The sequence below is a fragment of the Bombus fervidus genome, chromosome 13, assembly GCF_041682495.2.
Source record: "Bombus fervidus isolate BK054 chromosome 13, iyBomFerv1, whole genome shotgun sequence".
NCBI classification, from domain to species: Eukaryota; Metazoa; Arthropoda; class Insecta; order Hymenoptera; family Apidae; genus Bombus; species Bombus fervidus.
Genome location: NC_091529.1, coordinates 4,048,204 through 4,062,631, shown reverse-complemented (window position 1 = coordinate 4,062,631; position 14,428 = coordinate 4,048,204). Strand labels below are relative to the sequence as shown.

The window sequence follows — 14,428 nt, the reverse complement described above, 5'->3', positions numbered from 1 at the left end:
TTTTAAAGGCTATGAAAAATTTGTATTTTAGCAAACGTAATTATAGTGAAATATTTTATTTCGATATTATCTCGTTTTGTAATACATTTAATATCGCTAAAATGTTGTTTGTAACCACTGCAAACAATAACTCTTGTACTTTCCGTCCGATATCGAATAACGATAAGTCATTTGATTGCGTCTTTTATCGATCTTTGTAATAAAGAAAATCTATCGACGGGATTAAAGAATTTCATTCGTGATAAGGTTAACGTGATTTTCTCTGACGATAGTTTTCAGGCGTTGAACGTCTTCAACATGTTTTTACGTTCTTTTTTTTTATACCTTCCAATTTCTGATAAATCCCACAGACGCCTGCAATCGAATAATTACAAATGCATGATCATCGAACGAAACAAAACGACAGAGAGCATCGTAAGAGCTTCGAACAAAGTTTCACTGATATTCTCGCGAAAGGTCAAAGGCTGCACCGCTCGAGATTCGATAGAGACGAGAACTGGCTGATCGACGGAGTAACGTTCAACAACCTGGTGACCTTCCTCGGCTATTCCACGCGAATATATCTTGTTCTATTTTCGAGTTACATGCTTATGCAAGTGGCGGTACTTTGCGCGCACGAGTTGTTAAACGATCTACGTGTATATTTGGCGCGTTTAGTTATGGCAGGGCGTCACGGAAACAGCGTACCAACCGCGTATTTAATCGAATCAGGACGTTTGGGAAAGTCGACGGATTACGTTGTTCCATCGTTTAAATGGGTCAAGTATAGTTTCGGCCGCGTTATCAAATCCAGCGAGTTCGCTTTGGATCATTCGACGACTGAAAGTTCCCGATGAAAATGCGGAAGGAAGTTGCCAGTGAGCAATACACTCGGATAAACGTGATATAATTTATTGGCAATTGATACTTTAACGGCGGAGACGCCAATTGGCAACCTATACCAAGACTTGCGTTATCTTTTGGTGAGCTTTAGCTGGCGTCCTTTGTGTTGAAATATAATTGCAACATTATAGAATCGGAATAGTCACGTTGCGGCCATTGAAAACGCTTGTTCGTTCTCGCGGCAACATATCTAACAGTAAGTGTAACATCAATTAAAAGTTTGCTAAAGTTTGCATAGAAAATCGCAGAATTTTCCACAGAGATTAACAAAAATGTGTGAGGCTGTGAAACTTTAATTAGAATGCCATTTAGTTCGTTAAAGAGTTTGATTTTTTAAGAGAGAGGAGCCAATAACGAGGGCAAGTTTGACCCGGTTGACGTACGTAGTTTGCGTGTAATCGAAAGGAGGAGCGTGGCGCGCAGGTTGGACTTGGGGAACAATTAGATTATCTACGCACGCGAGAAGCGCACCATGCCACGGTCTGTTGGCACTTGTTTGGCGTTGCAATTTCTAGAATAATGTATTCCATTCTGCGCTTGGCCGGCCGCCAAGTATATGTTTACGGAACTCTCGGGGTAAAGGGAGCGAGATAAGAAGCTGCAGTCGGTTGAAAGGCAGACTCTATTTACGAACGCACCGAGCCGAGAGACAAAAGAGATTCGCTACCCACTGTCTTTGTCGTATAAATGGCGACTTGTTTATGGAAACGTGATACGCTCTGTGTCGCCGCGAACCGTCTCGCTCGAGAATTCGACCACGAAAGTCGATTCTCTCGTTGTACGTGGATTTTATTCTCTCGACTTTTTCTACCAAGTCGCACGGATCTCTCTCGCTGTCCTATCCCGCTGCTTAAAAAGCTACACCGTGTATATATACGTATAATTTACCAGAAATGTAGCTGCATATTTTATGGAAAATTAAACATCCGATGACGATTATTATTCCGTCGTGTAACGATCGATTGCTCGTTTGAAAATGGTACGGAACGTTTCTTTCTAACGTACTGATGTTTAAGCCGAAGATCCACCGGCAAGATAAGTCAATCCAAGAGCATTTGCATCAATGTATTTACGTGGAACCGTTTCCATTGGCGAGCTAAACTGGCTCAGCCACTTGAAACATCGATTCTGTACGAACATACGCAATTTCCTTACGATCCGTCCAAGTGGACATTTGGTTACATTAAATTTATTTCACATCGATATTCCGTATCATGCGAATCGCTGTTCCAAGTGAGACGCCATCTTTGAATGCTTGTCTGTTCTCTTGGTTACACCGTTAAATCTTTTCTGCAGAATTTATAGACACACTTATACATAAAATAGTATAGCGTGTATAATCGTATCGAAAACTGACTCCGAAATGTTCAGGCAACTAGACACATTTCTGTCAATCCAACTATGCGTAATATTGACACGTTGAAATCGATTCCCAAGATCTTTCCAGGAACACGTCTTTTTTCCTTGTTACTACAAGCGCTAAGCAACGTAAGTCGCGAGCCGTTCGTCTATCTCCGATTCGTTTACGCCTCACGCAACGTTTTTTTTTTTTTTTTTTTTTTTTTTTTTAATGTAACCTGAGAATGCCAGCTAGTGTAAAAACCTACACCGATGCCTCATAAAAACCTGTGGAAGTATTACTGGCTTTTTTGCGCGTTTCACCGCGGCTCCAAGTCGGACAGGTTTTTTTTTCCCTCGATACACTTCTCGCGTCGGATTCTTTCAGGTCTCTCCCTGTCTCGAATACACGCAGACGTGTATGCGCTCGAATAATCAGGCATCTCGCTTCCCGGAAACTATTCTCGTTCCGCGAGATTTCGCGAAACGAGCCCCGATCCGACACGGTGATTCCAGCTGGCTATTTTTAAAGACTCTCCTGCAGTGTCCTCGATCCTGATACCCGAACGAGTTTGGTAACCCGACAACAGCGTTGTCGTCCCCCTTGATCTTTCCTCGTCCCGAGTGATTTACCGCTCCATCGCTTCTTCAGCGTCTAATTATATTCCCGCGGCGAGAAAAGAATGGCTTTAGCGACGGCACGCTCGGTTTAACTGGCCGCATCGTGGCCAGCCGATTATTTCTTAGAAGCACGCTCGGACACCTCGCGATTCTCGTCAGCCTCGATCGCGTCATTATCTAAAATTCACCGTTCGCCTCGGTGTGACCGTTTGGCCATTGCCCAAAATCTGTCGCGACGCGACGCGTCGAAAAACTCGAGTCGAAAGTAAAGGAGCGCGGAAAGATGCGCCGACTACTTGGTTCACCTTGTGGTCTACGAATTTTTATCTTCTCGCTTTTGTTTCCACGAATAAAGAGATTTTCGATATCTTAAGAAAACCTTTGGCATAGATAACGATAACGATAAGAATAAACTCTCATAGCTTCTTTAAACTGGAGGAATTTTTTAACAATAACGAAAATAACCGGGAAAACGCGGTTGGATTAAATATATTCGCGACGTAATCTTTCGTTTTGAAATGTTCGACGTGGAAGAGAAAAAAGGTCGAGGAAACAGACGGACAGACATAAAGGGTGAATTTATTTCACTGTTCCCTTTCTGTATCGACCCAGGAAAACGATTACTGGCGTACGTTATGGATGTTGAAAACCTAACCTGGTCCCCCTCGATAGCATGTGATTATTCGATTTTACGTCCTTTCCAAGTCTCCATTCAAGTCCCGTACGAAGTTTCCAGTGAAATCACCCTCCGATCGATCAACCGTATCAACCCTCGGAACACACCCTCGCGCACCCATTCGACCTTTTATGCCGAGTTTCGTTGGATTTATTGATCGTCCACGGGCTTTCGCTGAAATATCCATGTCGAGGACCAAACTTTCCCTCCGAGCCATTCTTTACCCTCGAGTTTCTCTCTCTCTCTCTCTCCCTTTGTCTGCTTCTTCTGAATGGTATTTAGACGCTACGAAAACATTTGTTTCGTGCTCGGCTGGCTAGCGAATGACTTGGTGCTAACCTTAGTGTATAAACATGTCGTAAAACGAAGACAAAGGTATTCTGATTTACATAAGTATGGATAATTATAGTCGGAAACATACGTGTAGTTGTAGAAAGAAAACAAACTTTGAAGAACTTTGTTTATGCATGCTCGGTATATTACGTAGATTATTTTTAAAAAATGTCGTTCTCTTTAACCTGCGTGTTTTCCAGGAATTCTCGGAAATACGATGGACTTGAAACTAGGTTGGAAGATGATCGGTAATTCATCAATTATGCTATGACGTAAACGAAGTGACGCGAGCAACAACAAAATATAGAAATAACGTTAACGACGAAATAATAAACGTCCGGCGATAATTATCAGTGCTTTTTTGACGAGATAACCGAGCGTTACCACCGGGTTGTTCGATTTATGCGTTGTTACCGCGTATCAATTACCTGCACTGTAAAGTACGTATTTATAATTGATTACTTCTGCTGTCCCGTTTATGCAACGTTGCCGACCGGCTCTTGCAAAAAGTTATTTCTATAGCGACTGCGAGCCACGCATGCTAATACGGCTTGTATGAAATTGTAATGAAGCTGATGCATAAACCATCCGTTCGGCGATTTGCATCGAAGTGAAAGCAGTAAAAATTGTAACGCAAACGGTCGATTCGTCGTACTAAATCGAGAATCGATTTAATCTCGATCGAAGTAACAAACGTAGACGCTATTGAAATCAAAGAAAATTAGAATAGGTCTGTTGGGTTGTGAACAAGAGCGAAGGAGAAGCGATGAGTTAAAGGCGGGAAAATGTTAGCTCTAAGGGAGGGGCGTCGTTTTCCCAGGCTCTCGAGCCAAACGAGCGTTCCCCTGTTCACCATGATAAAAATAGAACGAAGATAGTGGACCGTTTTGGCACCGGTGGTCGGCAGCAACAGCAATTTTACGAGCATCGACCACTCGTCAAAAACTCTAAGCGGCCCGTATTCCGGGTACAGACACTGCGCCAACAACGAATCTCGCTCGGCTCGCCCCTCTGCCAGTTGTCATTTTTCCATGCCCCTGATATCGTGCCGAGTGTTTAAAATGTTTAAACTCGGGTTTCATCTTTAAAGATAGCCACGCGGTTAGCAATTATAGTTGTCGCAGAATTACGTCGTTCGAAAATAACATCGGCGTTATATGTCGTTCACGATGCCAGAGATTGCTCCCTCGAAGTCAACATTCTAATAATTCGGTCGTAGTTTTGCTCGCGTCTGAAAACAACAGTTCGGGACGTCTTTCGTTCAACGTAGAAGTAAAATACGAAATACAAGAATACAAATGCATTGGCTTCGAATTTTCATAACAACGTTAAGAAACAACCGTCGTGTATCACGTTATACACGCGATATCTGTTTCTATATCGTAGAACTTGATGTACGTGGTTGATGAATTAACGACACGATTAATTATACTATAGTCGATGGTGAACTTAGAGAAGGTCGTGATAAAAGCAGGCGCTAATATCGTCAGAAACTTTGGCACGATTCCAGTAATTGTAAAAATAAAAGGTCTGAAAGTTGATCGGTAGATGCAGTGTTCTCAACTTCCGAAAGACTGTCGGTGAGGTTCGCATAATTGCGAGCGACAATGGCGAAGAGGAGGCACGAAGCTTGTTGCGGTCGATCCAGTCAACAGGTTAATCCCGCGTAACGTTAACGTGACAGGTCTCAATTACGGTGCCGCAATAAAACGCCGACTCAGGCCAGCCATAGTCACGCGTTTTCCCCGCTTCGAACGTAGAAACTAAATCTGATTCGTGTTATTAACGACGATGGCGGTCGCGCCGTTTCCCATTGCCTTTCGACGTATTAATGGCTTCCGAGTAAACGTGGCAGCCGGTGGCCTGCCTTTTGCAAGGTTACTGACATTTACTCCTGCCACGCTCTATCTTTTCTATAGAACCGGCCGATCTTCGCCAACTTCGAACGTCTCGTAAATTCAGTTTCGTTCGTTTCAGCCTGTCACGGGGATGTTCGAACAAAAACGTCTTCAACGATGGTACACCGCGCGCAAATCACACTTTTCTTCAAATCTCTTTCGCTCTTTCTGTTATTTCTCTCTCGGCTTTCTACTCCTACATTTTGGTTTCGCTGAAACGAAAACCCGATGAGAGGGAAGAATCGACTTCTTTGTTCGTAGCTCGATTTAATCGATTGCATCGATAGATTTCGGATTCTTATGCATTTATGCAAACGTAAATTATGCAGAGTGCAAGTAATAAATTTTAGTATCCTAAAAAAAAAAAAGAAAAATTACTATTCAGATTAAAAATAATACGAATCTGCATAAAAATCTGTAGTACCAGTCGTCCGTGTAGTCGTGTGATCTTTCAATTTCTGGATTCCGATCTCCTGCTGACTCTTAATTAGTATAATTGAAACCGACAAGCTCGATCACGTAATTCACAGATTTCAAGGTGCAAGGTTAAGAAAAAAATAACGATCACACATTAGTCTATATTTATTTGCTCGTAGTAAGCAGAGGACAGTAAGTAACTAATTATCCACGTGTCATCTATCGTTTTAAATACACCATGTAGCAAACTGGCTGATTATACAACAAAAAATATTCAAATATGTCGGAAATAAAAAAGAAGCACGTGCTACGTAAATAATTAACTTCGCAGTGTATCGCTAATGATTAATGGGTCCTTACGCTGCACGCGAGAGGTACGCGCAGAACCAACTGATGCAAGGTCGAACCTTGCTGACGAAACGGGTATCTATTATGCAAAATTTTCAAAAACATTTTCACGAAATGGCCAGTAGAAAAGGCTGGCGAACTTGTTGAAGCTTCTATCGAATCATCTCGAAAGAGAGGAACAAAATTTCAAAAGGTGTGATTCGATGAGAGGATGAAAGCTCGAGTCTCACCCGGTAGGTGTGCCCGTTACATCGAAGCTCGTATATACGTGTCCATGTAGGCAAGCTAACCTGCCCGGATGATGCATTGGTTTGCGCAAAGGTGTGCGATCGTCCATGAGAGACGAGCTTCGAACCAGCACGTGTGCGCCACGAAAACTCGTTTCGTCTCTCTTTCTCCTTTTTTTTTTCTCCCCCTGCCGCGTCCCATTCCCTTCCTCGAACAACTCGACTTTTATCCGTTGGCGTGTTCTGTCTGCGGTGAAATTACGTCACGTAGAAATCATGGTAATCACAGGATGGGCGCAGAAAGCGTAGGAATGCAAGCGTTAATTCGTCGTACGAACGTACGAGCCGTTCAAAGTGATTAAATTCGAGTTTCTGAAATTTTTGATATTTTACTGTCAAAGCAGTTGCGATCGATGATACTTATCTTACGTAATTTCGTTGAGTTTCTCCATTTCTTGTTCAGCGGAGTTAACCGATTTGACGTTAAAAGATCGCCGTGGAAGAAAAAGAAGTGGAAGAATCAGAAATTTCCTTTTTATACCTGCGCCTGCCACTCTAAATTTATTTCATATTTACGACTCTGTGTTATAGGCGGTTCGCTCTTCTCGCTGAAATATTCTCGGTAAAAGGGACCGCGTCGGATATTCTATTATTGGAAGTCGATCAACGAGAACCGATAAAGCTGTATTATGAATCTTTTATGTCGGCTCGTCTTCACGGTTGTCTATCTCACATTTGCTATTTGCCGGACGTTCGATTACGAAATTACGTGTTCTAAATGCGAGCCGTACTCGGCATTCTCGACACGTGAGAAGACACCTAATTGAAAGCATCACCCGCTTGGATAGGCAGAACATAAAATGCAACGTGTACGGGTAGTAATCCAGTGACCTTTGCCAAGTCTGCTCTCTAGTCCAATTAAGTTACCAAGACGTTAGAACACGTCATTTGACAAACATTTCCTCGCAGTTCGACAATTTATTCCTCGCTAATCTCGCGTTATAAGGCCGATGAGGCATTGAGGACAACGACGGAGCCTGTGCTGTTTTTCGATCCAAGTACACGATCGATATATTCGATTCTTACGAAACGAAATAATTTTCATCTGACGAATCTGAGACAAGTAAACGGTGAATTCCAAGGTAAATTTGAAAAACAAAGAGAAAAAACGATGACATTAAACTCGTACAGTTTCTTTGTATTTAGTCTCAATGACTTCATGTTCGAGCGTGAATTTCTCTATTGCCGTAAGATAGCACAGCCTCGTCGATGCTTCGTTTCCGTAAGGTGTGTCGACGTCCGGGTAAAAAGGTCAGCGAATTTCAAGCTATTACTCGCGGGTATGTCCATCGCCGAGGAAAAGCAAAATCCAGCGGCGTTTCGTGCCGCACTTTGTCAGAACGTCGAGCGAAGCGAAGCGGTGCGCGGAGCGGGGCCGAGTCGCACGAAACGAAAGCAAAAATAGGTTTCAGCTAGTCTGGTGTGGGCTCGGAGAGAACGCAGGCTGCTTTCTCGCGGTGCAGACCGCGTGATAAAGGAAAGAAAAGGGTGGAAAGGGAAAGAGAGAGGAAAAACGTAGACGGACAGGTGTCTGGGAGCCATCTTGGTCTTCATCGTCTGGCGTGCGCCTTCAGAATGTCAGGCGGCTGCTGGCTAAGGTCGAGCGAAGCGCATGAAGAAAGCGGTATTCAGCACATCCTACAAAATTCATGAGCCGTAAAATTCAAGCGTCGAGTATAATCGAATCGCTTCTGCTCGAATAAGAGTGAAATATCATATTCCCATCGCGATACAAGCGTACAAAATGCAACCCTATTACACGTATGTATCTCGTCTACGTTTATCCCAACCAAGCAACAGAGATATTTTTGTCGCTACGATGCGATATTTTAATTCTACCGGCATAGAATGTTCTGCTGCAGAAAAGAAAAGAAAAAGTTTATGACACCGAGTCGAACTAAATATTCCGAAATCGTCAAGAAAGTTTCATAATAATTCGTATCAAAGACGTATGTACGTGAAGCTTTCTGACACGGAAACGATTATGGTGCAAAAATTATTTGTAAACATAAGATGGTGAGAAGCGAAAATCCGATGGTCCTTAGCAGCGTATTTGTCGAACGTGTATAGGTGTGTTTCGACATCAGGCGCCTAAGACAAACTAATCTTTGGTACCGTATACCCGGGTCACGATTTGTAAACAACAACGTCGACCGATCAATGGCCTGTCCAGGAAATTCGTCTCCTAGTCTGTTTTCCGAGCCGCATTCGAATGATCGTCTCGTCCGCTCTGTCGCGTATCGTGTTTAGTAAATATCGCACGAAAATAAATCGCCTGTTCGACCAAGGAAAGAGAAAGTGCGAAGGTCAACACACAACTATATACACAGGCAAGAATATCGAAGAAACGTGAACTTGTGGGCGACGGATTTTAGAATTCATCGGGAATTATCGTCGAATTGACGTTAATCGTAGTGATAGGTAACGTTTCGTATACCATCGTTGTCTTGATAATTCGTTACACGTTTGCCATGTGGATTAACAATGGATTTCACGTTGTGCAAGTAAACTCCGTAGTCGTTGTATAGTTGTAAATTGTGTAGTTTAAGTTGCAGATCTGTTCTATCGAATTACGAGTTGGCGTTTTCAGAAAAACGCTCGTGAACGTGAGAAGGAAACGTTTGCATGGAAAGCGTAAACCTTGCAATCGTTTTCGATCGTCGAACGTACCGAAATGGTTTTAAGTGTTCCGTAATAATCGTTCGCAGCATGGGTCGCGTTAGCTTGCAGCTATTACAAACTAAAGCGATCGTGAAGTGAACTACAATCTTCATCTAACTTGCTTTATGGGTGTTTTAAAACCAGTATTATATCGTACTATAACTTTCGCCAGATTGATCCTCATTCTTTTACCACTTTTTTTTTTTTACTGTATCCTCTATATATCTGGTACGTTTAATTTTCTATCTTACCGACAAATCGTAGACGATTATTTTCCCTTGGTACGTACGTTTTTACGAAAAGAAAATCCATTGGCGATGGTCACACGAGCAAAAGGAGCGAAGCGGTTCACGCGAGGAGAGGGTTCGACGAGCAAAACAAAAGAGGCCGCGAGGCAAGGATGCGTAAGACCTTTTTTGGTGATATTTGCCGTGTATTGCTCGGCAAAGCCGGTCTTCTGGTCAGGCCGGTCTCCAGCGACCGGATTTTTCAAAGGTTGCTCGCAGCTCGAACCTGTCCTGTTCCCATACCGGACTAGTTTATCGACCGGCGCTGCTCTTCGCCTCTTTGCCTCTCCGATACTCTGCTCGATTTCTGAGCAACACCAAAAAAAGGAAAAAAGGAGAAGGAAAAAAAGAAAGAGCCGAAGGAGAAGGAATTCCTGTCCTGTCGACCTTCGACCATCTCCGCACCTCCGCCGATTAACCTTTTTTTCTTTTTAATTTTCTTTCTTGTTATCAACGATTTCACCCAGCTGGTAGACGTAGTTGGGATTTTCTTTGAGAATCGTGATTTTTTATTCTGGGGATGTTTCGTAAATATCGAAGCGTAAGAATTTACAGAATTTGGGGATCACAGCAGAGGTGATCCTAGTAATTGGACAAAAGTGGATAATCAACGAAGTTTGATTTCTGGACTCGTATGAAAATTTGCAGAAAGTTTTGTCGCAATCTTTCAACGACTGGTTGCAAAGGAAATACGTTCTCGAGGATGTTATTAAACATCAGGAAGCAATGTTTAAATCAACATGACGCAGTTCCGCTGTTAAAAGTGTTCTCTTTATTTTATGGCCAGCGGTTCGAGTTTCAAACTATCGTCCACAATGCCGTATGAAAGTTTGCCCATAAAATGAGAAGTTTGCCAAACAAGCGAATCTACGATTCGATTCTAAAAAGCTGGACCTATCCGCTTTACCTACACAAGATCGACCACCACTTCGAGGAAAGTTCTTGCTCTTCATTTATGTATAACTGTTCGCTCGAGAACCTGTTCCTTCGTTCGGCCTATTTTCTTCCTTTTATTGCCACCAATCTACGAGATAGTACGTTCTGTCCAAGATGATATTTTAATTTCGATAGAAAATGGGAAAAGGAAATACAGACTGTAGCGTTCTAATCTTTGCTCGCGAGGGAAAAAAAAATAGCGGAAACGAGGTAATCCGATCTGAAATATCGCAACCTTCCAGTTGAATGTTTTTCGCACGTTTTACTTTACATACTTAACGATGTTTATTTCTGACGAAAAAAACAAACGGCTCGAGATAAAGACGTAACCAGTATCGAGGTATCTGTGATAAATATGAAACGATGTTATATTATAAATAACACGAACGTCGAGTCGGTGATAATCGGCGATTAAGACGAAGAGCACCGGTCGATTTATGCAGCCTCGGCTGAATAAATTAGTCGCTTTTTGCAAATCAATCGGACGCAGAAACTGGTTCCGGTACGTCTAAGCGTAATAATAAGCCGCGCTCGTTCTTGGAACCAGTACGGGTCAGTTGAGTTTCGTTTGCGTCGTGTATCACGCGGAAAACGCGTCCACCCGTTTCTCTTTTCCTCGCAGATAGGCTCGATACATTTATTTCCTGCGTATTCTAAGTACGCTAAGTTGTTTGCGCATTAATAATACCAATGCGTAGTGTATACTCCCAGCACAACACAATTGTCGTGTCACGGCTCGACCGCCTTTGCACGGTTTTCTGATCAGCTGGGCTTTTCCACGAGTAGATACTTGTACTTTACACTGACTACGCTTTTCTTGATTTCACATTTGATTTTCATTGAATGCTAATTCATTTTACAATGCTTATTCTGACTACTTGAAAAAGGTTCGACTAACATTCTCGTTGTACCGATAACAGTCCTAAACGAATCATTCGAAAAATAATGACGTACATTCTGTTTGATAATGTGACAGAAAGGTTTCAAAATAAATACTAGAAATTACAAATTGTAAAATCGTAAAATAATAGTTGTTGGTGACTCGAACGATTTTAGATGTTAACATCTGACAAATAAGAGCGAAAAAGGATGATAAAGGTCATAAAGAAAATTAAACCATGAAACAGTTCATTTATATTAGAAGAGAACGAACGCTCGTTTCTCATCGTATAATACGAAACTCTAACACCCTGCTTGATTTATGAATGCGCGAAAGATGGAATAGCCTGCGCTCGGTAAAAGTCGGTGCAAAGGGCGCGGAGAGTGGGTTTCGTCGGAGTATAGTCGCGAAGCAAACAGAAGCTCGATAAAAGATAACCTCCTCCGTTCGAAACGACGATAACGATAGATCCCACGACTACGAAGAGGAAAGAGGTCTCACGGAGGAAGAGAGGAGGCCTCTTTAACCGTCACGAGGAAATAGTATATTTTGCTGTGTAGACTGTAGTGCGTGAAAAATAGCACGGTAGAACTAGCGAATAGGCATTTATCGCGCGAATCCAACGCGCGCATTATTGGAAGGTCCGCCGACCGAGGACCGAGATAAACACGCGCGTTGCGCACGTAACTATATAAATAACTTGCGCAAGCATTAATGAATGCTTATCTGACTAAGCCTGTTAAAAAGTCACGATACACACGCCAGCCACCGTCGGCATTATTATCGCGACTATTTTAATATTAAAACGAACCGAGTGTATGCACGAACACGCGTAAACGAGCGTGTTTAAAAAAATTCTCTCTGTGTACACATACCTAGCTTACTTAGCGATGTGTGGCGTTGGCCAAGCGAAATAAAGCCAGGGAAAAATCGGTTCCATCATTGAACGAACAACTAACCTCTGGGTATTGCAGGTCAGATGTATGATTCATAGGCTCCCGTCTTACACAGATGTTTACCGCTGCATTTTGCAAATACGTGCCAGTCTCTGTTCCAACCTAACGTTTGCCTTATTTACGAGTAACTCGTGACACGGAAGTTTCGAGAAGACAATGAGAAACTTTGGTAGAATAGTAGCGGCGCTTGCCATTATTTCATTCAAAGTTACTTTCTAAGAAAAAACGCAAGCAACCGTAGAATGTAGCGATTATATGGTCTGTAACGATTAGACTACGAGCATTTATGTAAATTTCTATACAAAATAGAGTCTGTCTAATATTATTACTACCTTACCTTGGATGTTCTTGTGTATAAATTCCGTATGTCTTTCGATAGGTGTACAAGTTTCTACTAAATATAGAAATATCCGCAGTCTAATAATAATGCTCGCAACAGTAATATTTAGCGATATAAGAAACGCTTTCTCATCGGGTTTAAATAGCTAAATTAAATCCACGAGCGGCGTATGGATGTAAATCAACGGAAAAATGTTTGCCTGCACTTGCATAAATTAAACATAGTGTTCTTAAATACCACTATCGTCTACCGACTCGTGACGAGTTATCTTCTATCGTAAATCGCAATTGACGAAGCCAAGGATTCGTCAGCCAATTAGCATTTCCAGTTTATCGCGATTCAACAATTTGTACCTCGTCGTGACACACCGCTGAGGAATTCAAACGCTTCAGGCCCTCTCATATTTGTTATTCTCGTTTGCAGTAAATTCGAATGCCAATTTCTGCGAAACTTATTTTCAGTGTCGGTGGAAATTCCGAAAAAAAAAAAAAAAAAAAAAAAGAAATGTCGATCGAAGCAATGGAATAAAAATAATCGAGGAAAGAAGTTGACCGAGCCTGGAAAACGTGTTCGAGGCATGTTCTGGATCGAATGATGTGTAACCTTGAAACTTTTGTGTGCGTTTCAGGGAACGGCGAGAAGCGGAAGCCCGGCTGGAGAAGCGTGAACGCGAGAGAGAGGCCAAAATGGAAAGGGAGAGGCTGGAGAAGCAAAGGGCCACCGAGCAGGCAGTTCACAAGCACTTCGAAGAGTCCCTCAGGCTGGCACAACAAAAGGTTAGTCAGCCTTTACTGCTTGTTTTTCTCCGTTGCGCGTGTTTTTAACGACCTCCGGGCTTCTCCAACGTTGGAGCAGCGTGTCTAACAGATGCTCGACAAAAAATCTTCGATATTATGCGCGTCTTTAAGCAACCGATCTACTCCACCAGCTTCACCCTGCTATTTCTTCTGCTTCTATCTTTTTCTCTCTCCTTGGCTTGAATTTCGTTTCCAAGCATACCGAATTCGAGACTCTTTTTTATAATATAATCTTTGACGAGTGGAATCCAAAAATATCAACCATGTTGTTCTCGTCGCTTATTCCTCGCGTTTGTACCTCTAAAAATATCTTGAAATTTTCGAATTGTAAAGAGTGCGTTAGAAACAGTAAGAGTAATACGATTTCTTTATATCGAATACTAAAACCAAACGAATTAAACGTTAAGACAGTATCTTTATTTTAATGGTCATCGCGTTTCTTTTCCGTAACCTTCGTATCTTGCAGAAAAAGGAAAAGAAAAAAAAAAAGAAAAGAAATGAGAAACTCTATGTGCCTCAAGACCTTCGTTTCTTTTCCTTAATCTTTTCAAAGCGAATAGAATCGAGCAAAGCTCGAACGATACATAGACTAGGAATCCCGGAAGTTTAAGTTAAGTTTCTCGCGACCCCGAAAGTCAAACAATCTCGGTGCTAACGAGGACATCGCGATGCGTCACTTGTCGCGCCTTCTTGTTGCCGCGCGGGCGACTCGCAACCGGAAAGGTAGAAATATTTTTATCGCGCGTTTAGCTAAAGAACCGACGTTAAATA

General features: G+C 42.3%; 1 protein-coding gene across 6 annotated transcripts in view; it reads left to right on the top strand.

The window, feature by feature from the left end:
• Kdm3 (Lysine demethylase 3) overlaps nucleotides 1-14,428 on the top strand; it is a 224,312-nt gene that overhangs the window by 184,640 nt on the left and 25,244 nt on the right. For all 6 annotated transcript variants that reach the window (XM_072015430.1, XM_072015431.1, XM_072015432.1 and 3 more), the window contains one exon: nucleotides 13,489-13,636. In XM_072015430.1, the coding sequence (XP_071871531.1) occupies nucleotides 13,489-13,636 (148 nt within the window). The remainder of the gene's footprint in view (nucleotides 1-13,488; nucleotides 13,637-14,428) is intronic.